We start from the raw sequence: 27,506 nt of genomic DNA, 5'->3' as shown, positions 1-27,506 counted from the left end.
GACCTTTACCTGATACACTCTGTTACTCACACTGGCCTTTACCTGATACACTCTGTAACTCACTCACTGGCCTTTACCTAATACACTCTATTACTCACTCACTGACCTTTACCTGATACACTCTGTAACTCACTCACTGGCCTTTACCTGATACACTCTGTTACTCACTCACTGACCTTTACCTGATACACTCTATTACTCAGTACACTAAAAATAACTGTTTTGCCCATCACTAGTCTGTGCTATCTGTTGAATGGTCTGTAACAACAGACATGAGGTCAACTGAGTTGAGTTCAGTTCCATAAAGTCTTAAAATACTGGATTTGTCTACTTTTTCAAGTGAAATATTTGGACTCATTTTTCGGTTTATTTTAATGCATGTGCTTTTTATTATGTGTTTTTGTTTTTGAGTGTTATTATACATTCTATACGCTATAGTATTTGGGGTGGGTGTTGAAAATTAGCTTAAGCTCGATATTGTTGTACACTGGACGATTATTTCATCAGTGTCAATGTTTGTATCTATCAATATGAAAAATACCCATAAATAAATTAGAAAGCATTTATAGTCAACTATATGGGCAATATCTCTGACAAACATGTTGGGAATTTGTTCTCTTTCTATATAGTATGACATGAAATCAGTGGAATTTCCTCATGAGGGATAATGAAGACTTCATGTGAATTCATTGTGTGAGTTCGCGTCTGTAATTATAAACACAGAACAGATTTAATATTTACTAGATCGGAATACATTTAAAAACAGATTAATTAGCGAATGGATGAATGTTTAAAAATGACCCCCTGTCTGCATTGAGACCATCCAGTATAAATCGGATGTTTTCTGCCTACGGTTCATGTGTTAAACAAGGATTGGAAATAGGAATGACTAAGCGCAGAGTCAAAATAAAAATACTAATGTTATATCAGAAAGGCATAATTCAACACCATCGTTAAGAATTTATTTCATTGCTGTTTGTGGCCCATCAAAGACGCTCTTGTAGTGAATCTATTTTATGACACGGGAAAATTGGTTTATTTTTAGCTTTGACTATAAAATATTTTCTGACTCCCAGGGAGTCAGTCATTAAATACCCGTAAAATATACTGTATAACCGTAACCTCTTGTTACAGTTTTAGACTTGTTCTCTGTTCACGTTTTAGTATAAACTGATATTTTAGCCTAATGCAGCTAATATGCATACCAGGCACATTCTGTTTGTTCAGAAGACATGTTACACCCAAATGGCGTCCCGCCTACGAGTTGGAAGGATTGCAGGTATGGGAGTAATCCGGTCCATATTTCAGCAGGGCTCAGACTCACGGAGCGCGGAGTTCGTGTTGACTGTTGGATGTGTAGTACCACAGGGAGGCTGCCGCTATTCTGCTTTCCACCTCAACAGGACGATCACCTTAGCTTGCACCTTAGCAGAAGATATCAGAAGATTCTCACCGTTAGGATTGTCGTAGTGCACTTCCAAAAGTAAGGAACTGAGAAGCTGTCTGCCACAATGTTCAAGAAAAATAAAACGAAGAACAGCGTGAACATTACGCAGAAAAAGTGAGTACGGTCATTCTGATAATCTTTTTAATGGGTTTCAGTTACGGCGTGCAGTTATAGTGTTTATTGAATCGGCCGTTTTGAAAGAAACACGCAGGAGTGGATGTCTTTTAAATGTTCTATAACTGTAGTCAGACAGTTGTAGCGACTTGTATTGTTCTCTGTGAGAATTTCAGCTGGATTTCACTCGCTTATTTACGTACAAAAAAAAGTTTAAAAAAATAAAAAAATAATCAAAGCAACGAATGCAACGTGACAATGAAGCCAATGTTAGCCGTTGTTAATTGCTGTCCTCACTTCGATCCATATTATATTTTGCTGTGAAATACATTCCTTTTAAGATTTTCTTAATAGCCTTACTGACAATAGAGGTCCGGATTGGCAGTTCCTCACATTTTACTGGCAGGAGGGTTCCATCAGTCCCATTTCATTGTTGAAGATAGCTTACCATAGCCGCCATTTAACAGAGGACTACTGTGCATATTTCAGGAATGTCCGTACTGACGAAATTGTTGTATTCAAAATTAATGCACTGGAATACGTTGTTGAATATAACTTCAGATTCAATCAGGGTTGTTACAGTGCAACAGGGCTACCCTGCACTCCCTGCCAGTATTATCTGTTGACTTGTTTGCAGTCCATTAGGGAGTGGTGGTGTTGTGGTCATTTGGGGTTGGAGCTGCTGAGGAATCTGAACTCCACCTGGGTCTCATCTCTACTAATAAATTCTGAAACGTGGGGCTGAGTGTAACATGGCTTTCTGCCCTTGGAGGTCTGATAGGAACTAAAGGAGCCCAGGAGGACAGAAGCACAGATTAGTTCTGACACTAATCACTAACAGTGGGATGCCATTCATTTTAGACTCTAGAATTTATTGTGAGCGTATTAATCAGGATAACATTGTTTGATTTACTGCGATAGCATAGTAATCTCACCTTAACAGCCATAATAAGGTGAAATATATGTGAATATAGCAGCTCAGTGGTAAAAAATGGAACAGAACTCAAATTACAGTATGTTTTGTTCCATCAGTTATCCTTTGTGTGTGCAGTTTTGTGTGAATGGAGTATTGTGAGTCAGTGAATATTTAGAATAAGCCCAGAGATAGGCTCATTCACCACCAGTGCAATGTGTTAGTTTAACAGATAGACTTGTGACCTGAGATGCAGATTTTACTCCTAAGTGGGTCATTGCTGTTGTACCACTGAGCAAGGTAATTCAAAAATGTATTTAGTATATATCAATAAACATTTGTTAGTGACATGAACTCATGAACTGAAAATATAGGAAAGGAAACAATATCAGTTCATGAAGTCAATAGTGTAATGAGTGGCTTGGTATATTTAGTCAGTACTGCTGCTTTTGCTGGGTTTTATTCCACTTATTCTCCCCATGCTGCCACTTTATGTGGAGGACCCACAATCCTTTGCAAAACCGCAGACAGGTGCACTGCAGCTCGGTGTGTGACACATCCTACCTGCCCATGGCACAGAGTAAGATTGCTTCACTGCCCTGCTCTCGGCTCTGAAGTGTCATTCAGCCACAGATAGTTTTCCACTGATCCAGGGTTACCGAGGGGGTGAGACAGCAGTAGATTGTCAACTGTCAACTGTTATCTTAAAAAAAAAAGAAAAAATTTTATATTATTTTTCTGGATTGTATAATCATGCATTCAGGAACATCAGCATATCCAGCAAAAATAAGGAGGTTAGGTTAGTGCACTGTAACAGTCTGGTAGAGAGCAGAATACTGAATAAAATGTCTATATAGCGGAAGTATATATAGTTTTATTGTTCAGGATACAGCTTTGCTTTTGACTTAATCCATTTTTATCAATATTTATTTATTATGGCTAGCATTGTTATACAAACTATAGAAAACTAGATAAACCAGTTCATTTGGAGTACCACACCCAATTACTGAGAACTGAGAATACACACAAGATAATTCTGCATTTCACACACGAAGCACAAGGTCACCTCATGCTATTCTCTGTCCATGTAATCTCTGTAGCCTTTAAACTTTGACATTTACATTTTTGAGGTTAGTTTCGATGGCACCATGAGGCACAGGTGTAAATTCACATAAAGCAACACATTTTCTTGAAGAAAAAAATGTGTCAGTTATTCATGTTGGGTCTTGCTTACAACTGAAAGCCAGTAACCTGTACCTGAAACAGATGGTAGCTTATGCATTAAACAGCCAGTAGCCTGTACCTGAAACAGTCAGTAACTTATACCATAAGCAGCCAGTAACCATTACCCGAATCAGCCGGGATCCTTTACCTGAATCAGCCAGTATCCTGTACCTAAAACTGGCAGGAAAATATACCTGGAACGGCCAGTAACCTGTACCTAAAACACTCAGTAACTTGTTCCTGATACAGCCAGTATTATGAGTTATGAGGTTATGAGTTCAAGAAAATATATAATCATAAGCTTTCAAGAACTGTTCCGGTTTTGCAGTTAGTTTCATAGCTCTGAAAGGGTCTTTTGTTATGGGAGAAGAACAGGCCGTAACAAATCAAAGCACAAGGAACAGAGAAGTGAGCAGCTCTCACAGACTGTTGTCGTTGTGTAAAGTACAGGCTTAAACTGATCATGTAATGCAAATGTACATAACTGCATAAAAATCTATGAACAAGAAATATTTATGGCTTTTTTGCTGCGTATGAAAAGGTCACATTAATGTTAAACATATATATAGCCTAATTATTTTTAATGTTTATATTTAATGTTTATTATCCTGAAATCCTCTTGCGATATAGAGTCGCTGTCACCCTGACAAAGAGGGCAGCACGAAAGTTATTTGAGGTAAATACAAAAGTTATACAATAAGACCAATGGGCCACATGATGACTCATCTTGTTAAGGTCCTACAGTCTGGTGTCTGTTAAAGCACTGTTTCAGTGTTTGGCTTGGCCCAACATTCTGGTATCCGTTAAAGCACTGTTCCAGTGTGTGGATGGCCCCCACACTCTGGTGTCTGTTAAAGCACTGTTCCAGTGTGTGGATGGGCCCACAGTCTGGTATCCGTTAAAGCACTGCGCCAGTGTGTGGATGGGCCCCACAGTCTGGTATCCGTTAGCACTGCACCAGTGTGTGGATGGGCCCCACAGTCTGGTATCTGTTAAAGCACTGTTACAGTGTGTGGCTGGCCCACACACTCTGGTGTCTGTTAAAGCACTGTTCCAGTGTGTGGCTGGGCCCCACAGTCTGGTATCCATTAAAGCACTGTTTCAGTGTGTGGCTGGGCCCCACAGTCTGGTGTCTGTTAAAGCACTGTTACAGTGTGTGGCTGGCCCACACACTCCGGTGTCTGTTAAAGCACTGCGCCAGTGTGTGGATGGGCCGAACAGTCTGGTATCCGTTAGCACTGCGCCAGTGTGTAGCTGGGCCCCACAGTCTGGTATCCATTAAAGCACTGTTCCGGTGTGTGGATGGGCCCCACAGTCTGGTGTCTGTTAAAGCACTGCGCCAGTGTGTGGATGGGCCCCACAGTCTGGTTTCAAATCCAGACCATGGGGGTACTGACCATGAGTGCAGCCTCGCAAGACAATGCACAATTGGCTCTAGCATCAGTCATGGATTGGAGGGTTTTAGTCTGCTGTTATGACAGCATCTCATCGCACACCAGCGCCCCCTTCTACTCGATCAGGTGCCCGCATGCTTGCCTGTTGAGCTGCGCATGAGTGGCACTGATTCCTGATTTGAATTCTTTTGAAATTAAGCGCTTGAAATTTGAGTGTGTCGAAGTGTATTGAAGGCTATTCCAGGACCAAGAAGCCATTAAGTCCAAAGCCTTGAGAGTCAGTTCCTTCAATCAATAACTGGACTTTAAGCAAGGTTTGACAATGCAGTTTATAATAATTATGATTAAAGGTTTTAGTGCTTTACAGCTTTGTAAATGAAAGCATGCAGACCTTTTAGTATGTGTCACCACGGAAGAAAACCCCTACCCATCATACAGTAGGCAGTGTTGACTGATGAGCAAGGGGTTTTCACTCAATGCAAAGAGTTCAAGATAAGCAAGGATGATGTTACAGCATCTAGATATTAAATATGACAATCACAAACAGGAAGAAAAGTTGCAGACACTATTTTTTCTTACAATGAAGGAAACAGGACAAATGTCAATGGAAAAAACGCACCTTCACCTTCCATTCTTTGGAAATATCCTATGAACTTGGGACATGACATGCTTAGTTGGGGTGTAATCTCTGATAAATGTATTAACTGTGTGGTTGGATTGTATTTAAATCAAAGTGCATAGGGAGTGTGCCCCTCTAGGGCACACAAACACAAGCTGAGAATCTGACCAGAGAATGTGCATCAGTCTGTCTTCTTGCAATAGAATTATCAAGACATGATTAGCAGTGCCTACTGAAGGCCGACAATCATTAAAATTTATTTTAATAAATTTAAAATGATTTAATCATATTCTGACATTGCGCTTTTGTGAATTGAATATATATATATATATATATATATATATATATATATTTACAGAGCAGTGGAAACTAAAATGATGTCATGTTTCACCATGACTGACTATAAACCTGTGGCTCAGTGGGTCTGGTAAATGTGTACTTTTAGATACTAATTCAGTTTATACCCATTTACAAAGAGACAACTGAAAGCAGTCCTGGGGTAAATCCTGTAAACCAAGCACACATTAAATAGTTCAGTGGTGGGCTCCTAAGTGATCAGAATGCACAATGCTGCTAACCATTTGCAAAATGCAATTCTGTTCCCATCCAGAACGGCCAGCACTGAGCTCACTGCCCTGATTGAGAAGCTGCAGAAGAATGCTGACAAGGTGGAAAAGAACATCTACGACACTGAGCAGAACTTGACCAAAGTACGTTGACTCAACCCCGACCATTGCCAGTGAATGAAGTCTGGGCCAGTATTCAAACAATGTCGCAGTGTAGGAGCACTAATCTAGGATCAGCTTTCCCTGTTGATTATCTGCCATGTGCTGCAAGGCGTAGCTGATCGTAGGTTAGTGCTCCTACTCTGAGATGTTAAATGAATTTGGATCTTAGCCCTGACTTGGTAAATGGTAAATGGACTGCATTTATATAGCGCTTTTATCCAAAGCGCTTTACAATTGATGCCTCTCATTCGCCAGAGCAGCTAGGGGTTATGTGTCTTGCTCAAGGACACTTCGACACGCCCAGGGCGGGGTTTGAACCAGCAACCCTCCAACTGCCATGCAATCGCTCTTACCTCCTGAGCTATGTCGCCACAACTTGGTGGTTTTCCATTGTTGGTGACTAAAATTCGCCCTTTGCAGGATGTGAATAAGATCAATGAGGGGAAGCCGCCCCTGTATCAGGAAGACACCAACAAGAAAATCCTCAACTCTCTGGAGCTTCTTAGGGGGCTGGAGGAGGACGCCGCCAACGCCAAGCGACTTCAACACCCCCAGGCTGAGATGATTGAGCAAGAGTATGCACCCCCATGACACAGACAGCATGCTCCAACTCCTCCCCCCCCCCCCCCAGTTTAATACAAGACATACTGTAGTCTCCCTATGTTTGTATGTACAGCTGTGCAGTGTTTTAAGTGGTGACTTGCTCAGCGCAAGCTAATAGTTTTTAGTGGCAGGACACTAAAGAATTTCTGCTTTCTAATTCATCCAGCAAACTGCACATCACACTAAGTATGCACTTAAAATGCAGTTGAACTTCTTGGTAAACAGAAAAATACATTCTCATTTATATGTATTTAAAATTCATGTAGAAGTCGTAGTTTTTCATTACCTTTCCCCTCAAAACTGGAGACCATTTTTAACCTCTGCCCATTATGATATGTGACTTATACATGACTTCCTAATACTGTGCTTTAATGTACCAAATAAGGACATAAAACCACGTGCATGAAAAATGTGCTAGAGTAGCACCTGTATTGTACATTAAATCATGTTTGATTTTAGTGCAACCCCAACAGAGAGTTTATAGTGAGTTAAATAGGGATAAACATACTGTATTGTATGTAACATATGAAAAATACATGCTTAGTATTACAAATATATGCTAATCATTTTAATTGTGAGAAAAATTCAAGTCCAGCAGATCCAGCTGGGATTAATGGCAGTGTAAAATGTAAAGCAGATCCAGCTGGGAATAATGACAGTGTAAAATGTAAAGCAGATCTTGCTGGGAATAATGGCAGTGTAAAATGTAAAGCAGATCCAGCTGGGAATAATGGCAGTGAATGATGCACAATGTGGTTCTTCTGTCCATTTGAAGTATGAAGCAGCTTCGCGATCGAGTGATGAAACTCAGAGAGGAGCATGACAGGATTTACAACATAACACGCTCCGAAGGTCTCCCCAGCATCGAAGGACTCTGGGGCAACATCATCGATGAGAAGCAGGTGAGGAGGTTGTGCATGGTCTGTGAGGTGCATCTGCAGGCCAGAGTGTTGCCACCCCATCCACTGGACTTGCAGAGAGCTCCCCACTCACATGCCTCTAACCTTCCCCAGCTCTTCAGTGGTCTTGCTTTTAAGTATGTTTTTTTAACCAGTTAGCGCAAACCCCCTAGTGGTCAGCACGATGGCATGCCTACATTGTTCAACGAAGACATGCATTGCTCCTGCAACCAAAGTATGAGTTGAAAACAGAAACGCTTTATCTTAGTTTCATTAGTAGACGATACACGACAACTATGCCGAATACGGAGTTTCACAGCACCAGCATTGTCGCTCTGGTCATTCATTTAACAAGCACTCCCTGTAGTCTCAATTGCAACTACAACCTAACCCATGACATAATGGACAATATTGTCCATCTGGGCATTCATAAAAAAATTCCTTTGTAGCACTTTATTTCTTCCTAAATTATGAATATAAATAATGATAACCACAACCTTTTTAATCATCGTCATCATCATTAACATTATCATCATCATTGTCGTCATTATCATGTGTCTGACTTATTTGACAGGCAACCCTCAATAAGCAAGGATTTGGGGAGGACTTGCCCACAGTTGAAAATCAGATGGAGGAACACAACATTTTCCACAGTGAAGTGGAGGCTCTGGCACCACACATAGCAGACGGTGACAAGGTAAACTACAAGAATGTGCTCTCATGGTCTTAACATTCATAGTGGAGCCTCATCCTGTTAAGGCACTGCTCCAGTGTGTGGATGGGCCCCATGGTCTGGTATCTGTGAAGGCACTGCTCTAGTGTGGGGACGGGCCCCATGGTCTGGTATCTGTGAAGGCAGTGCTTCAGTGTGTGGATGGGCCCATGGTCTGGTATCTGTGAAGGCAATGCTGCAGTGTGTGGATGGGCCCCATAGTCTGGTATGTGTGAAGGCACTGCTCCAGTGTGTGGATGGGCCCCATAGTCTGGTATGTGTGAAGGCACTGCTCCAGTGTGTGGATGGGCCTCGTGGTCTGGTATCTATTAAGGCACTGCTCCAGTGTGTGGATGGGCCCCATGGTCTGGTATCTGTGACAGCATTGCTGCAGTGTGTGGATGGGCCCATGGTCTGGTATCTGTGAAGGCACTGCTCCAGTGTGTGGATGGGCTCCACGGTCTGGTATCGGTTAAGGCACTGCTGTAGTGTGTGGATGGGCCCATGGTCTGGTATCTGTGAAGGCACTGCTCCAGTGTGTGGATGGGCTCCACGGTCTGGTATCGGTTAAGGCACTGCTGTAGTGTGGGGATGGGCCCCATGGTCTGGTATCTGTGAAGGCACTGCTCCATTGTATGGATGGGCCCCATGCTCTGGTATCTGTGAAATCATTGATCCAGTCTATGGATGGGCCCTACAGTCTGGTGTTGGATCTGACTGACCACCAGAAGTGTGTTCCTCTATTTCATGTCTCTGCGAGCCTGACCGGTGAACTGCGGTGTGATTAGTAACGGAGCCTGACCGGTGAACTGCGGTGTGATTAGTAACGGAGCCTGACCGGTGAACTGCGGTGTGATTAGTAGCGGAGCCTGACCGGTGAACTGCGGTGTGATTAGTAGCGGAGCCTGACCGGTGAACTGCGGTGTGATTAGTAGCGGAGCCTGACCGGTGAACTGCGGTGTGATTAGTAGCGGAGCCTGACCGGTGAACTGCGGTGTGATTAGTAGCGGAGCCTGACCGGTGAACTGCGGTGTGATTAGTAGCAGGGGCTGACATCATGTACCTCAGGGGAGGGAACATGCTTGTCTGCTCTCTGAATCAGTGCCACAGCGTAAACATGAGGCATTGCAATATGTAATATTTTCTGGGAAATGTATTTGTCACAATATTTTTCAGATTTTTACAAAATATTGCAGTATGTTCCATTTCTTTGAGAATATTTCCTGTAGCATCTCACAGAAGAACTGTACATACTGGAATTTGAAAGCTAATTCATAATTCCTAATTCATTTCTCACACTTGCATTGCAGGATTACGGCAGTAACTTGCCAATGAGGTACAACAAACTCCTGGTAAGAATGGTGAAATTCTGCCGCACCTGGCGCCCCCACACTCCCCTCAGTGTTGCACCTGCACCTGGGTCAGGGGCAGAGAGGTAATGACGGTTGTCCTTTGGTGAATGATCCTAGGCCAGCTCCAGCATGCGGCAGAAGGACCTGCACAGCCTAAGGGACTTCATGCAGCGTTGTACCAATGAGCTCTACTGGATGGACCAACAGGGCCGTGAGCGCATGAGTTACGACTGGAGTGACACCAACCTGGATTACCCTGCCCGACAACGGCAGTACGAGGTAAGGAGTCCCAACATGCCCCAACATACCCCTAAAGGCTTAAAACTGCTGGCAGAGCTGAAACTATTTAGGTCTTAAATAGACACTCAGAAGTGACCTGTTTTGGTTTTTGTTCACCACTTGTCCCCATCACCGGGCAAAATCTGAAGCACTGTGTGGTAACCTGAAGTTCTGTTCTAGCACTGTTCTTAAAATAATTATTAAAGGAGTACCATGGTGATTTTCACACTTTCTCGGTTTTATGTGCTATTTGCACAAGAGGCATTGAAGAAACACAATGAGCAAAGTATTAAATATGTCCGTTTTGTATTTTTGGAGAAATATGCGTTTTAAATTCATCGTCCTATTTTCAACCGGTTGAGAAAGTTGTCATTTTTCTACGTCACGAATACAGTAACCACTCCCATTTCCACGCCCCGTAAAGAAATCTGACAGGACACACCGTCCTGCTGTTCAGACAATGCAAATATTTGACTAACGTTAGGTTCACTTAAATTAGAGTGCCTTTAGATTATTTCTGGTTATATTCATTTAGCTAGCTAGCTAACGTTAGCTAGCTAGGAGGTTTGCTTTCATAAGGCAATGTTATCGATAACGTTAGCTTGCTAGTTTGCTTTTATGAGGACGTTTTAGTTGTGCTTTTATCTTAACTTGGCTAGCTAGATAGCAAAAATTATAATTGGATATAAGTCAACGTCCTTACCTTAGCTATCTATCGATACTTGATATACTACTAAGCTAGCTAGCTTGTGAAAATTCAGTCTCCCAAAGAGAGCACGTATCATGGGGGTAGCTATGGTAACGGGGCACGGTCTGTCAATCATAGCTAACTGACAGTTCTCATTACCAAGCCCAGACGGTTCGGGTAAATTTTTATAGTGGGAAATTTAGGCTTAGAAAAATACGTTTTAAAGTACATTGAAATGACTGAAGAATAAAAAAATTATGCACATTTGTTTTGTTGTTGCCTGAAGACAACTGGGAAGTGTCACGTTCAACCACCATGGTACTCCTTTAATTTAAAATTAAAATACATGTTAGTAAATGGTGCTTTACAAAATTATTATCAACTGACTGATCAATCCCTGTCGATAGGAGCTCATTACCTGCTTTTTAATAATTTCTGTTTATTTCTACTGAGAAGTGAGAGGTGTAGAACCTGCTGTAATGTAGGTTACTTGTTTCACCAAAGAGCTTCATCACCAAAAGTCTGGAAGCAAAAGAGGAAACCATAACCAAACTGAATGATGATGCGGACAGGCTGCTGCAGTCAAACCATCCGGGGAAAAACGTCATCCAGGTAGCTACTGTTTGCCAATCCAGGCCCCGCGTCAGATGTGCTTAAATTTAGGTCTGGGTGAATGCAGGTCTGAATTCAGAAGACCGTAGACCGTAGAAAAATATGGACAAAATCACTGAGACGTCACCCATTGACTCTCCATGGACTCTCTCAAGTGTAGTTCGTGGGCGCCCCCATGTTGTACAAACTGGAGCCAGAGACTGTGCAGTAGGGACATGAAGTCCAGTCGTCCACTGAGCGCGTGAGATACAGTGACTCAGTAGTGATGCAAATTGTCCCTGATTCTTCCTTTATTATTATATTACCGGCTTGTCTAAATAGCACAATAACTTAACAAATTAGCATATGGGCAGACATTAGATGAAGAAAAAACACCTACTTTTCTTGTGGAAAAAAAGATTGACTTTGTATTTTGACCGTATTTGTTGCCATTGACTTAGATTAAAATGGGTGGCTGAAACACCTATGCTGGAACCAACCACAGTGGCGCTAGTGTGCAACGTCTCTCGACAAGACATGGAAGTGAGCTTCAAAAAAGGCAGCCTGGTTTTGGCCACTTATCTGAGACCCCCCTCTGCCTGTCTCTTAGGCCCACATGGAAGCGGTACATGCAGACTGGAAGGAGTACCTGAATCTGCTTATATGTGAGGAAAACCATCTCAAGCACATGGAAGAGTACCACAAAGTGAGTGCAAAGAGCCTGTGTGTACAGTACACATTGCCCTGGTTTACTTTCTATCCCTCTGTTTATCTGTTTTACTGTATTTTTTTTTACTGTAAATGCCTTCAAACATAAAATATTTCACATTTTTAAAATGAATTTACCAAACGGTCAATCTTCTGGTCACATATTTTTAATCCACATTAATATATTTCCAGCCATTTTACTCTGCCAACATCAGTCCTTCTTTTCCGGTGCTTACATTTATTTCTTCCAAAGGTATCTACTCATGCAGTCACGAACATATCATTTGCAATTGTTACTAAATCCATTTTACAAATTGCAGTCTTACCTATTCCTTACCAAAGGGTCAAACCAAACAATCTATGTCCCTCAATCACCACACCCTAAGGCCGCAAACTTTATAGAGCGTTGTAGAAACTTAGTAGTTTATGTTTTAGAAACATTTGTGAGACTGGCTTTTAGCTTGGATAAACTGAAGTGCTGAACTGAACTGAATGAATATCCAATGAATATGAACATCTGGCTGTGATGAACTGGGATTCTGATTGTTTGCTATTAATACCGCAGTAGAAAATACACAGGGCTTTATATCTGACGTGGAGCCATTATTTTACCTTGTAAAATGGGAATGAATTTTGTTATAGTATCACAAGGAAGCCAGGGACACCCAGGACTTGCAGAAGAGACTGGACACTGAGATAAACCAGAAGTACAATCCTGATTTTAAAGACATGTATCAGATGGAGGGACTGATTTCTGACCTGGATGTGAGTTTTTTAAACTTTCTTGATCATCAACTTTCTGGTGCCTACTCTTACTTTGGTGCTTACTTTGAGTGTGTGTGTGTGTGTGTGTGTGTGTGTGTGTGTAGGACCAGGCGAAAGCTATGGATCACTATGATGCCCGTGTGAGGGCCCTGCAGAAGCGAAGCCAGCAGGTTCTGCCTCTGAAGTTCCGCAGAGAGACACCCAACACGCTGCTCCCAGTGGAGGCACTGTGTGACTATGATGCAGATGGGGTAAAACCATTTTCCACCGTCACATTGGATTTGCACTCTAACCTCAGGAATCGGGAGGAATGGTCAGTTACTGAACCTCTTCTTGGATGCGTTCCAGGGACAGATCCTTCGTGGAGAGAAGTACACCCTTCTCAAAAACAATGGGATAAAATGGGACATCAAAGATTCCACAGGGAGTCGAGTGACTGCCCCTGCAGTGTGCTTCATGATCCCCCCAACTGATCCTGAGGCCGTCTCCATTTCTGAGAAGTAGGTTCCCCTCTGTGTGGTATAATAATGTGCCTGTGTGGTATAGTACTGTAGGTACACTCAGTCAGGCTGTGCCGTCTAAATGGAAATTACTTTCTTTAAGAAAATGCAGCGCATCTGACGCGCATCTGATGACATCATCAGTGCGCACCACATTTTAGATCCTTGTCACACTCCACCGGTGTGAAGATCCCCCCCCACCAGGTATAAAAGTTAGGGACAGCAATCGCTCTCTCTCTTCCTCGCCCTCTTTCTCTCCCATTGCCCTTTTACTGCACGGTCTCTTCCTGCCACTGTCCTTTGAGTTCCCACATACTGTGGAACTCCTATGGGCCTAGGCTTGCAGAACGCCTAAGATTGCTGCAGTCACCGCCTTATCTAAATGCACAGAAAAGTCACTGTACGCAACAACAAGGCTCTGCCGATTTAGCTTGCCTCCGGCGACTAAGCCTGACCCATCCCATGTGGAAACCAGTGCACGCCTGACACTGTGCCAACTAACCATGACGAGCTCCAGGAAGAAGACCCTTTCCTTTCTGAAAGACCAACTGGGGGGGGGGGAGAACAACATCGCTGAGGAACAAGGACTCAGCTTGCGCACCTCACACCTGGAAACCTCAACAAATTCACAACGCCAAGACTGTTCTCTCCAGGACCCCATAGCGACCACCACAGGCCGCTACCTGCATGAATGGGCAAACAGTAAGACTGAGCAAACTTTCCAGGCAATAGCAGTTTAGCTTAGTCTGTACTGGGTTCAATGTGATATTGTGCGTTTCCATTTTGTCACTGGCGATAGAACTAATAGAACAAACACAAAGTGGTCTCTCTCTTTCTCCCCAACTAACTTTCCAACCTTAACAACACCACATATAGTATAGTCGGTAGTGGAAGTATAGTTGGCTTGGTTGCATATATCGCACAAGAGCTGAAGTTACGCTTCACTCTCCGGCACTACTGGGAGCAATACTCCTTCGTAGCAGAGTTGTTATTCAGCCACGCCGGTTACACTGTACCCCACACATACGCGACCACCCGCCCACAGACAAAGGGACACGTGCGCACACACAACAGCACACACGTATACACACCCCTACCTTCCCGTATTTAGAATTTTCCCCATTTAGATTAGTTTGTGTATGTTCTGTTTGTACGTTTGTTTAATAAATAATTGTATTAAACCCCTGTCTGTTTGGATGTTGCTGGAATATGAGAATCTGAGTCAAAATAGCCTATCCAGCCTATTATTTGATCCTTAATATTTGACATTTTTATTATTAATTGAAGTTCCAAATTTACTGTCGAACAGTCTGGATAACCGTAATTTTATGGTTTGCCTACATAAGTGGTACCCAATGTGGGAATATAGAAGTATAATCCGGACATAAGTGGTGCCCTGTGTAAGGCTATATTGTCATTTCCCCAATAGTACTGTACCTCTGTGGTATAGTATTGTACATCTGTGGTATAATAATGTGCCTGTGTGGTATAGTACTGTACATGTGTGGCTATAGTACTTTACCTGTGCGGTATAATACTGTACACATGTGGTATAATAATGTACCTGCGTGGTAGAGTACTGTACCTGTGTGGTACAATAATGTACCTGTGTGGTAGAGTACTGTACCTGTGTGGTATAATACTGTACACATGTTGTGTAATGTGCCTGTGTGGTATAGTACTGTACCTGTGTGGTATAATACTGTACACATGTCGTATAATGTGCCTGTGTGGTATAGTACTGTACCTGTGTGGTATAATACTGTATACATGTCATGTAATGTGCCTGTGTGGTATGATAATGTATCTGTGTGGTATAATACTGACCCGGTGTGGTATAATGTGCCTGTGTGGTATAATAATGTGTCTGTGTGGTATAATGTGTCTGTGTGGTATAATGTGCTTGTGTGGTATAATAATGTGTCTGTGTGGTATAATAATGTGTCTGTGTGGTATAATGTGCCTGTGTGGCATGGTACGCTACCTGTGTGGTATAATACTGTACCGGTGTGGTATAATAATGTACCTGTGTGGTAGAGTACTGTACCTGTGTGGTATAATAATCATATTTGCAACCCAAAATAGAAGGCACTATCAACATTGATATCATTAATAAAAATGTTAAATAACATGCCAAGTATGTTATTCAATTAATATAAATGTGAAATAACCAGCTTGCTTTATCTTTTTGTGTTCAGCCTTGCTAACCAGCAGAAAAGCATCAAGCAGAAGGTCTCTAACTCCAAAGGCAAGCTTGTCCAACGACTGGAGGGCCTCAGGAAAGAAAGCAGTGGGAATGGTAGGGCCTCCTAAATTTACAGGCGCATTCTAGTTCATTGCCGACATAAGTGTAGTGTATGTACCCCTGTTCTACCACTGATTCCAGATAAGCAGGAACAGCAGTGTCGTCAGCTGATGGCAGGCCTGGAGAAAGTGACCAATGATCTAGACAAGCAGGAAAAGGCCATCTATGCTCGAGTTCGCCCCCCGCTGGAGCAGAACCGCATGCTCCAAGACAGCGAGGACAGGCTCCAAGAGCTGAAGGTTTAACACCTCAAGTGCTTACTGAAACAAGCTCATGCTAACTACACCTTTAATGTTTACACACACAAGCTTATTCTAACAACAACTGTAATGTTTATGCATACATGCTTATTGCAACATTGGAATTTGATGAGTGGAGATCCTTCCGTCCTTCATTCTGTTAGTCTAGTCACCACCTATGTTTTCTTTGTAGGACATTGAAACTGTTGTTCAGAAAATAGAGCCAGAGAAGGCTTCCAAAGTTCGGGAAGCTGAGACCTTTTTGGCCACAAACCCAAATTGTGCCAGTGCCCCTCAGCTGTACAGCAAAGTGGACGGAGCCAACAAAAAATGTGACAAGGTCAACCAGCTGCTGAAGTACTCAAAGGACAAGTAAGTGTTTTTTCACTCCACTGCTAAGCCCTATATGACAGGGCTACTCAAGGGCTGGTATGTGCAATGGTTTTTCCATGCATCCATTGTGGGACAAGCAAGGATTAATTAAAAATGTTAATTTTTTATGGCTGTTCCAACAGTCAATGCCCTTATTAAAATGTTCAGCATTCTGAATACTTAACACAAGCAATATTGCATGCTAGAGCCACTCACTTAACCTACATATAAAATATATTTTATGTGATTTAATTTAATAATTATTGTTGAAAATTAGAATTATCAGTTAAATGGCCAAATTCATTGATAGGTCAGTCTACAGTGCACGGGTAGAATCAACCAACAAGTCAAAACAAGCTCTATATCATGTTTTAAGATTAAATAATTGAATTCAGTATGAAGCAGTCAATTCGATTAATTAATTGAAATCATACATTCTATATTGAATGCAGGTTCACTACTTCTACATTACAAAACAGAAGACATTATACAAAACATTAAACAATTAATTAGGAAATACCAGAAAAGAGAGAGAGAGACAAATAAGCCAGACTTTGCCAAAGTGTTACCCACTTCCAGGAACTACCACCAAAATAAAAAGAGAGAAACTCTTCTTCTCCAAGGCTCCGTAACCAACCGCAACACAACACAACTTTTTCCTGTGGCCATCTTAAATACCTTACCCAGCATAGCTTGGGTGGTGCCGAGTTAAGGTGTAGGAGAGTAGGGATGGGGGTCAGACTCATTTATGACAAGGACTGGCCTACCTAAAGATTTCATTCAAACTTAAAGAGAAATGTTAGGCATGTAGCCATGCAGGGTCTCTGACCCCTGATATGGTGTCCTGTGTCTTCTGGTTTGTCTCTTCTGAGATAACCTCTGCAGGAGGTGAGACCCATAGATTGTCTGCCTAGATTAGGGTATCAGAGGATTTGAGTTTTGAGATTTGAGATTTGAAAGGATTAATTGAGTTGATATATTTTCTAAACTGCTTACTCCTGAACAGGGTCACAGGGGGTTGAACTATCTCAGCAGTCATTGGGTGAAAGGCAGGAGTACATCCTGGACAGGTCACTAATCCATTGCAGAGCCCACACATCATTCATTCACAAATTTAGACATTAAATTACATTTATTTAGCAGACGCTTTTATCCAAAGTTAAGTACAAAAGTGCATATCAATGTCATTGGAACAACTACAAAACACAGGACAATGTGTCAGACCCCAAGGACAATTTAGACTTTCCAGTCAATCTAACCTACATGTCTTTGAACTGTGGGAGGAAACCAGAGTTCACTATAGTTTTGTCTATAGCATGTGGACAGGAAGGTCACTATATCTATATTTATAGGATATGGTCTGGATGTTGACTATAGTTATGTTTATAACTTGGACAGGAAGTTCACGATAACTACGTTTATAATATGTGAACAGGAAGTTTAGTACAGCTATGTTTTTTGATGATCAGATGTTGACCAGACTTTTGCCAACCATTTTCTACATTTGTTTTGTTTATATTTGCAGGCTTCAGAATTCCAACCAGCTGGAGAACTCTCTGCAGAATGGGAAGGCTTTGCTATCCACCTATGAGAATAAACTGGCCAGAGAAACAGCTGCACCATCCAACCCCACCTCAATGGATAACACACTGCAGGACCTGGCTGTAGGTATTCAGTATGAGGGCTCTACACTTAATTCAGTTTTTTATTTGTATAGCGCTTTTTACAGAGAACTGTCACAAAGACACTTTGTTTTAGCAAACAGAGAAAATACCAGGCCTGAGGTACATAGGTAAAAAAACAGGAGAAAACCCTCAAACGGCGGCGGGAAAAAACTCCCCAATGGGAAGAAATCTCGAGAGGAACGAGCCCATCCGCCTCTGGCCTGCCTGGTGTAAAGTAGCAGACAGAAAATAAAATGGGTTAAACAGGTCACAGCTGAGGTGACAGCTAACAGGAATAATAGATGGTCAAATGGTATAGTTCAGAATAGTGCAGTTTAGAGGAGCCGGATGGTGGATCTGGAGCTCCCGACAGCATCAAGGCATGGGCAGGGGAGGAACAGGGCTGAAGCAGTCCATGACTGTGGAGCGAAGGACAGGACTGGAGTGATCTCGTGGATTCAGGCTGAGGAAACACGCTGGAGCATTCTCTGAACTCAGGGCAAGGTAAGGTGTGGGAGCCCCAATGGAAAGAGACACAGAGAAGATAAGGTTAAGGCTAGCTTGGCACTTGATGCTAAGCTATCTAGTATGTCAGCTCTGTAAAGGCCAGCTTGACACTTAAGGCTGAGCTACCTAGCGTGTCCGCTCTGTTGATGAGAGCTTGACACTTAACGCTAAGCTCCCTACCAAGCCCAGACATCTGTGTTTAATTCCATAGACTCTGTGATTATACTTGACAATTTAACAGGCTTATAGGACCAATGGCTAACTATAGGACTGACTAAAGAGGTAAATTTTAAGCCTACACTTAAAGACAGAGAGTGTCTGAAGCCCGCACATACATAGAGAGATTGTTCCATAAAACAGGAGCTCTATGAGAGAAGGCTCTACCGCCCATTGTAATTTTAGATACACATTAAATTTTCACATAACCAGCATCTTGTGAACAAAGTAATCTTGGAGGAGAGTAAGAAATGAGTAACTCACTAAGATAGTCAGAGGCTAAACCATTTAGAGCTTTATACATTAAGAGTACAAAGTAAGATCTTGTAGTCGATTTTAGATTTGACAGGCAGCCAGTAAAGAGATTTAAGCACTGGACTGATATGTTCCCATTTCCTAGTTCTTGTAAGGACCCTAGCAGCTGCATTCTGTACAAGTTGTAGACGTTTCAAGGCCAAGTTGGTGCACCCTGACAATAAAACGTAATCAAGCCAAGAGGACACAAATGCATGAACCATTTTTTTTAGCATCCTGGGGGGACAAAATCTTCCTTAATTTAGATATGTTCTTTAGGTGGAAGAAGGCCACTCGTATGATATTATTTATGTGGGCCTGAAAGGAGAGATCAGAACCAAAAGTTACGCCAAGGCTTTTAACAGCTTTTTTGGAGCAGACAGAGAAGCTATTTATATTTAAGGAAAGATGAAGGAACTTATCTCTAAGAGATTTGGGAGCTACATTCAGTACTCGAGCGTGGGCTGTCTCAATCCTTGATGCGTCCTAAAACCAGACTGAAACCTCTCATACACACTGTTATCCTGTAGGAAAGAAAAGAGATGTTGTGCTACGCATTTCTCAAAAACCTTTGATAGAAATGGGAGATTTGAAATCGGTCTATAGTCAGTCAGGTCAGTCTGATCCACATTTGATCTCTTGAGCAGTGGCTTGATTTCTGCCTTCTTAAAAGATATGCGAACATAGCCGGATAACAGTGAAGAGTTAATTATATTAAGAATTAGCTTAGCAATAGCTTCTTCAGTAGTTTTGTGGGTATGAGTCAAAAGTGCAGGTGGTTGATTTGGAAGATGAAACTAGTTCGATTAGTTCACTCAGAAGCATGGGAGTAAAGGATTCCAGTCATTCTATGTGTCTAGAAGGCAGGTCTGAGATATATTTTCTCTAGTTGCTATTATTTTACTGCAAAAGAAAGTACAGAAATCATTACTGCTACAAGAAGCTGGAATGCGAGGTTTAGTTTCTGCATGATTATTAGTTAGATCAGCAACTGTTTTGAATAGGATCTGTGGATTATTCTAATTTTCTTGGATAAACTGGAAAAGTAAGTAGAGAGTGCTTATAGGCACAAAGACTCTTTTTCCATGCTGGGTGATAAACAGTTGACAAGACTTCTGTTTAAAAGCCTGTGAATGGTCAGTACACCAAGGTGCAAGTCTCTTCTCAATAACTTTTTAGGTTTTTAATGGAGCAACTACATCAAGGGCTTTACATAGTGAAATAGCCTATCCCTCTGACAGATCATCAGTAGACAAGGAGGAAGCTGAAACGTCTTTCCTGTCGCTTTCAACCAGGTTAGAATGCAAACTAACCTTAGCTTTATGCTAGGTTTGCCATTAATTTACCTAGTTAATATTGAAATTCATTTTGGGTTTAGGTCAAAATGGTCTCACGGCATACTTGCGTATTCGGGAGTATTGGCTAACATGGTGTTGATATGAGGCAAGTTAATACATTCAAGTTAACAGACACTCCATAATACATATTTGTATAAAATTTCATAACGAACTCCCTCCTGACATCGATGGCATAACACTAACTGGAACAGCGGTATACAGAGCCACTGTATCAACAGCTGAAAGACAACTTTTTTTGTTGCTACTTCATCTCTTTATTTATGGCTCACTGTCACTCCCGGTATTGTAATTTTCATCAAAATTTATTTCCTCCCCGGCATCTAATTCAGACTCACACCTCTTGTAACATGGCTAACACTAACTCAGTTTTAGCTTTTCCATTGTAAATCTGGCTGAATATACTGTATAGCTAGCTAGCATAAGTCATACAGTAATAACTGTACTACCAATTAGATCTACTAGGCAAAACAAGTGTGTATGCCTGCTGATTTATTGATTTTCTTAAATTGAAGTTACAATGATCAAATTGACAGTGATAGTTCTAGGTTAAAGGGTCCGTTACCCATAGTAGTGGTCTTCATACAGAAATATTTGACCACTGAATGCCTGAAGTGGCTAATCAGAATTGATCAACAAAGCCATGTAATTAAAGCTGATAATTAAAGGTTAAATCAGACCCCCTCTTCTTCATGTCCAGTGTCCTGAAGAACAAACACTGGTTTTGAAACTGGTTTTGAAACTGGCCCTGCTACCATTAGTCAAGCACATTCATTTGTGTTTATTGTTACTGACAATCTCAGTGACTAACAAAGCTGTCAAGGCGCGATATATATTTCATGTCTTAGAAGTTTAGACATGAGTTGCTGTCCACAAATCTTTTCTGCCATTGCAAAGGAAAATTGATTCTGTTCAGTCTGCTCTCCTACTTTGTTTACACACATCCTCTCTGTTTAAAGGCTATGTCTTCAGACTTGAGACAGAACAAGCCAATGATCTCCAAGGCTGAGCAGAACCTCCAGACAGTGCAGGTCAGCTGTCAGAATATGGCCAATAAGCTGCAGGAACACTGCCCGGACGTTGAGAGACAGGAAGCTGAGGTCCGGAAGCTCAACCAGCGTTATGACAACCTCAACAGGCAGATCGACAGCAGGTGCATCACCTCTCCTTCCCCCATGAGAAATACCACTCCAGATTTATGTTCTGCTTCTCATTTAAAAGGGGTTCCTGGTGTTTTTAATGGAAACATAATACCCACTGCAAGTGTTGAGGTTTAAATGCTTAGAGTTTACTCACTGGTTCTAGTGGCTGTTTACTCTGTCCATGCTTGATTCTTCATGCCGAAGGCTTTGCTTGGGGTTATTTGTCATTATAGGACAGCAGTGTGCGCCTTCTGTCATACAAATACATATTATATTTATTTTACAACAAAGTGCTCATTAGTATTTTTCAAATAACAGCTTTGATTATCCTCTAACATGGCATTAGATTGCAGCTGATAAATATGAATAATGACTTGAATTAGATCCATAGCTCATTTTATGTGTGTTAATAGTATAATAGTGTTAATAGTGTGTTTGACACTATGTTTTGTAGGTCTCAAAGTCTTCAAAGAGCCAAATCTGCCTATAATAACTATCACAATGATTATGACAATCTGAATAACTGGCTGTCCCGGGTACCTAACTATGAGCCAAGGGAAACTGATGATCCCAGACAAGTGGAATCAAAGTTGAAAAACCAAAGGGTAAGTGATTTAACAACCATTTAACAAGTCACATTTGACACACATACTACTGTAATGCTGTCCTCTCTGGCATCCCTACCAGAGTTCTCAACAAACTCCAACTAGGCCCAAAACTACTCTGCTCATTATGGCACTGGATAAGTTCCAAAAATAAGACTACTGAGAGGCTGATGGCATATATATCCCAGCAAATGATCTAGCGACTGATAAGCGGGCACTGATAAATGAGAGGCTGGCTGTGGTAAATGAGAAGCCAACTATTGATTCCCCGAGGCAGGTAACCTACTGGATTCGCAACTGATTTTGCTGCTCTCAAGCAGTCCTAGGCTGGTCACTAGCATTTCTAGGGTGGCTATTCACTGGATTTGCAACTGACTTGGCTGGTCACAGAAATACCTAGGCTGGCCACTCGTGCCAAGCCTGGTAACCCACTGCATTGCCAATTTCTTTCACTATTTCTGAATAAACATATCATCTCATTTCCATCCCATTTGCAATTTGATTCTGCAGAATCCACAAAGGAGCAGTTGTTCAATTCAAGGAAAGGACTAAGACAAAATAATTTAAGAGAGTCATAAGTGGCTTGCCAAGTGAAATATTTACGAGTCAATTTGACCCAAATAGAAAGGCTTGTCATTTACAAATCCAGTGGGTTACCAGCCTCGGCGAATCAATAGCTGGTTTCTCATTTAACACCGCTGGCCTCTCAATTACCAGCGTCTATCAGTCATTTGATCATTTGCTGGCTTCAATTAGGATATACGCAACGCCGGCCTCTCAGTAGTCTTATTTTTGGCAATTTTCTGACACCATAGCTCATACCCACTGCCATGAACACATCATCCCTGTCCTCAGCAAACTGCATTGGCTCCTTATCAAACACTGCATCGACTACAAAATCCTCACAGTCTTTCTCTGTGTCTTTTGCTCTTTATCCTCTTTTCATTTGTATTAGTTTGTGTCCTTGGGTTTCTTGAAAGGTGCAATCTGAACAGCGTTATTATTATTATTATTATTATTATTATTATATGTTTAACATTGTCTTAGATTTTCAGAAGATTATAACAAAACTTCTGAGCAATTCTGTTTCCTTTTCAAAGAACCTGTTGTCTGACATTGCAAGAAAAGAGTCTGATTTAAACAGTGTGTCAAGAAATGCTCAACTCTACCAGCAAGCAGTCAAGGTAATGCAATTAAGGCTGTTCATAGACACCACATCTGCTGTACCTGCATACATGTCTTACAAGAGCCTGCAATATTTGAATGTCTGCTATTTGCTTAATTTGCAGGATTATGAAACAGAAACAGAGACATTTAAGTCAATCCTTGATCTTGAAGATGGCCTAGTTCCACAGACATACAAAAGAAGCAGGCTGGAGTCCCCAGCAACTAAAGTAAAGAATGAGGTAACTAAATATTGCTAAAAACAGTACAATGAATATATCCCATATCAAGGAGTAAAATTTCAACTTGGACATGTAGCAGATTTATTTAGTCAAAATGACTGATAGTGGGTGCATACAACATGGCTAGCAATCCACCATAAAAACTGAAGTAAATCCATAATCAATTCCATATTTCAGTGTTATGTCCCAGACCAACAGCTATGTATAAGAAAGTGAACTCCGACAATTAATTACATCAATATAACCAATTTCAGTATCTGAAGAAAACTGCAGATAGGCTGCAGATAGATCATCAGCAGATAGGCTGCAAAGATTCTTTGAACAGGAACAACAAATCACATACTTTATTTTATACTATCATTACACACAATTATTACATAAATTTTAGTTTATATACAATTGTAACATACTATTCTACTTTCCTGCAGGAATCTGCAATTGAAGCCAAGTTTGCTGAAGTAAATGCTATAAACAAGCAAAGACTTCAGAACCTTGAATATGCACAAAGTGTTCTAAATCAGGTAAGAAATTCATTCATGAAATCCACAGAAAAACTTTGAAACACAGCAAAAGTGTGATTAAAGTCGAAATAAAATTTTTTATTAATATTATGGCAATAACTCTCTTGCAGCAGCCAGAGGTGGCAGTGGTACAGCAGAATGTTCAATCTGTGAGATCTGCAGCACCAGGAGAGGAGCCCTGGAGAATTAAAAAGCAACTTGATGAGGAGACTCAGCGGCGAGAGCAACTGGAGAGAGAACTCCAGAGCATCCAGAATGACATTTATGTGCTGGAAGGCCAGAAACCACAAGACACCATAGTCAAGAAGGAGCTGATCAAGAGAGTTCCTGACCCCCAGCTTGATGAGGAGATCCACAAAGTCCAACAGAAGCTAGCTGAGGAGCAGAGATCAACTTGGACCCTAGAGAGTGAACTGGAGACACTCAAATATAAACTACGTGGGATAGAGACAGAAAAGCGAGAGGATGCACAGCAGTACACAGTGAAGGAGGTGCTCCGCATCGAGAAAGACAGGGAGCAAGAGGAGGAGGTTAGGAGGCTGAAGGATGAGCTGGAGGAGCTTCGAAGGCAGAGGACAGTCAAAGACACCGAGATCATTCAAATTAAAAAGCAAGTCACCCTTCTTGCAGAACAGAAGGCCATAGAGCAAGAAGTGATCAAAGAGGAAGAGATCATCACTGTGCAAAATGACCCACAGCTTGAGAGTGAGTATCGCCTCCTGCTGGACAGGAAACAAAAAGAAATAAACAGCCGCAAAGAACTTGAAGATGAACTCAAATTTCTGCTGGAAAAACTGAGGCGACTGGAGAAGGAAAAAGCCATGGCTGAGGAGAAGATTTCCATCAAAGAGGTAGTGAAGATGGAAAAAGACATCACTTTACACAGGGAAGTGGAAAACCTCAGGCGTCAGCATGAAGATGAAAAGGCAAAACGTAGGTCTTCTCAAAGAGAGAAAACTGATCTTCAGAGGAAGATCCAAAGCTTGGAGGAAGAGAAATCCAGGGTTGTTATTCAGGAAAAAATGCGTGAGATTGTTCGACCCGACCCAAAGGCTGAAAATGAGGTAGCTAATCTCCGTTTTGAACTGGTTGAACAACAACGAAGATACACTGAGGCAGAGCTCCAGCTGAAATCTCTCCAAGATGAACTGAGGATGTTGAAAAACAGGGGCCCTCAGGTTGAGTACAAGGAAATCATCAAAGAGGTCATCAAATACAAGATGGACCCACAGACCGAAAGAGAGCTGGAAAAACTCAGGAATGAAATTGTTGACAAAACCCATGAAACAGAGCGGTGTGAGTTGGAAATGAGGCAGCTGAGGGATGAGATTCAGAGATGGAAGGACACCAAGCCACAGGTGCAAACTAAAGAGGTTGTGAATGAGGTTCTTCAGTATCGTGAAGACCCCAAAACCAAGGAGGAGGTGGAGACACTCAAGAGAAAACTGGCTGATGAACAGAAGAAGCGTTTGGACCTTGAGAGGGAGAGATCTGCAAATGAGGAAAAGATTCGTCTGAGGAAGATTGACTTGTCGCAAGTGAGGGAGAAGTATGTCCAGCAGGAGGTTGTGAAAATGGAGGAGGACCCGCTTTTGAGGTCTGAATGTGAAACCTTCTCCAAGAATATTAACAATGAGCAGAGACAGAAGGAGACACTCAAGGATGAGCTTCAAAGGCTCCAGCGTCAAAAATCCGACCTGGACCTCCAGCTGCAGGATTTGGAGCGGGAGCGCAGGGCACGACGGGATGCAGAGATGGAAATTCAGCGACTGAGAGTTCGCCTCAATGAACTGGAAATTAGGGATAGAGAGAACAGGGAGAAGGTGACGGTGAAACAAAAGGTGGTCCTTCAGCAGGATCCCCAGCAGGAAAAGGAACATGCCATTCTCAAGGTGCAGGTAGAAGAGGAGCGGCACAAGCGTATGCTGCTTGAGAAGGAGCTCAATATCCTTCTGGAGCAGCAGATGACCTTGGAGAGGGTGGAAGTGAGGGAAAAAGTGGTCCGGTCTGAAAAGGTTCAAGTGGAGAAGGATCCTGAGGCAGAGCTGGAGATTCAGAGACTAAAGAGGAGCATGGAAGAGGAGAAGCTGCGCCAGCGTGACTTGGAACAGCAGCTTAGCAAGCTCAACTCCAAGCTGTCTGAGATGGACTTCAATAACACTAAGTCATCCAAAGAGCTAGAGTTCTTGCAGGAGGAAAACAACAGGCTGCAGCAGGAGATCCAGCGTCTGCAGACAGAGATCAGGCGAGTGCAGTCAGAGATCCAGATCACTGTGAAGGAGACCAAGCACATCACAGAGTCTACTCCAATTGAGAGTGGAGGAAAGAACCTTGAGCTGCGGCTGACTTCCCTCCAGAGGGAGCTTTCTGACCTGAAGAATGTCACCAGGGAGAAAGACAGGGAAATTGAGAAACTGCAGAAGAACCTGTCTGCTGCACAGATGAAGCAAGAGCAGCGAGAAAGCCACATGCGCCGCTCCATTGTTGTCATTGACCCTGACACAGGCAGGGAGATGAGGCCTGAAGAGGCCTACAAGCTAGGACTCATTGAATGGAAAATGTACGTCAACCTGCAGAGTCAGGAGTGTGACTGGGAGGAGGTCACAGTCAAGGGCTCCAAGGGCGAGTCAATGGTCCTTCTTGACCGAAAATCAGGGATGAAGTTCTCGATTGATGACGCGCTGCGGTCAGGCTACATCACAAAGCGTCAGCTGCAACAGTACCAAAACAAGGAGCTAAGTATCCAAGAGTTCGGCATAATGGTGTCTGGCAGAAGCAAATAATCATCAGCAGAATTTTATTTACCCTGAGTTAATTCAATGTAATGCATTAACCCTTCATATGTTTCAATATACATTGTTTTACTGTTTATTGCAGTCTTTTGCCGCTCAATTTTTTCAGATAATTACACAAGTTGAGTTGAATTTATAAACATGGGGTGTGGTCTAATAAATTTGAAGCGTGTTCCTTTTTTAATCTGAGTGCACTTTAAGCTCCATACCTTCTCTGTGTTCCCATTTAATATGGATGTCTGGGTTTCCTGGAAAGCTAAAATATGTGCTTTCATTATTATTGCGAATGTGGGAATTTCCTGTACTTTCTCAACATGCTCTGTACTATATGTAAGAATGTACTTGAAATATGAATCAGTGTAATAAATGTCTCTGAGAAAAGAACAGCTGGTATTTAGAGGAATGTTTGCATCTTGCATCAGTTAAAGATACTCTGAGTACAGCCCATGAAGCACATACACACAGGCAGGGCTGGGTTTAGGCATAGGCTACAGCACTCTTTCTTCCCAGACCTCAGCCTGTCTGGCACACAAGTCATGTCAAAGCAGACTT

At 42.0% G+C, this 27,506-nt stretch overlaps 1 protein-coding gene across 2 annotated transcripts; it reads left to right on the top strand.

Moving 5' to 3' along the window:
- The first annotated feature begins 1,305 nt into the window (after window positions 1-1,305).
- Window positions 1,306-27,338, top strand: LOC135243437 (periplakin-like). Of its 2 annotated transcripts, none has more exons than XM_064315275.1 (22): window positions 1,306-1,561; window positions 6,322-6,421; window positions 6,860-7,014; window positions 7,818-7,944; window positions 8,516-8,638; window positions 9,964-10,005; window positions 10,123-10,284; window positions 11,477-11,584; window positions 12,174-12,269; window positions 12,914-13,036; window positions 13,141-13,287; window positions 13,385-13,536; window positions 15,735-15,835; window positions 15,923-16,080; window positions 16,274-16,452; window positions 17,978-18,116; window positions 21,448-21,641; window positions 22,085-22,235; window positions 23,336-23,419; window positions 23,525-23,641; window positions 24,070-24,162; window positions 24,276-27,338. In XM_064315275.1, the coding sequence occupies exons 1-22, from the start codon at window positions 1,512-1,514 to the stop codon at window positions 26,943-26,945; spliced, it is 5,271 nt and encodes a 1,756-aa protein (XP_064171345.1). In that variant the 5' UTR covers window positions 1,306-1,511; the 3' UTR covers window positions 26,946-27,338. The 2 variants fall into 2 exon arrangements, with proteins under 2 accessions (XP_064171345.1, XP_064171344.1); XM_064315274.1 differs by having other exon boundaries at window positions 1,307-1,561; window positions 24,273-27,338.
- The last annotated feature ends 168 nt before the right edge of the window (window positions 27,339-27,506 follow it).

The sequence above is a fragment of the Anguilla rostrata genome, chromosome 17 (genome assembly GCF_018555375.3).
Source record: "Anguilla rostrata isolate EN2019 chromosome 17, ASM1855537v3, whole genome shotgun sequence".
Taxonomy (NCBI): Eukaryota; Metazoa; Chordata; class Actinopteri; order Anguilliformes; family Anguillidae; genus Anguilla; species Anguilla rostrata.
Note: the sequence above shows the minus strand (reverse complement) of the source record. Positions and strands in the feature narration are given on the sequence as shown.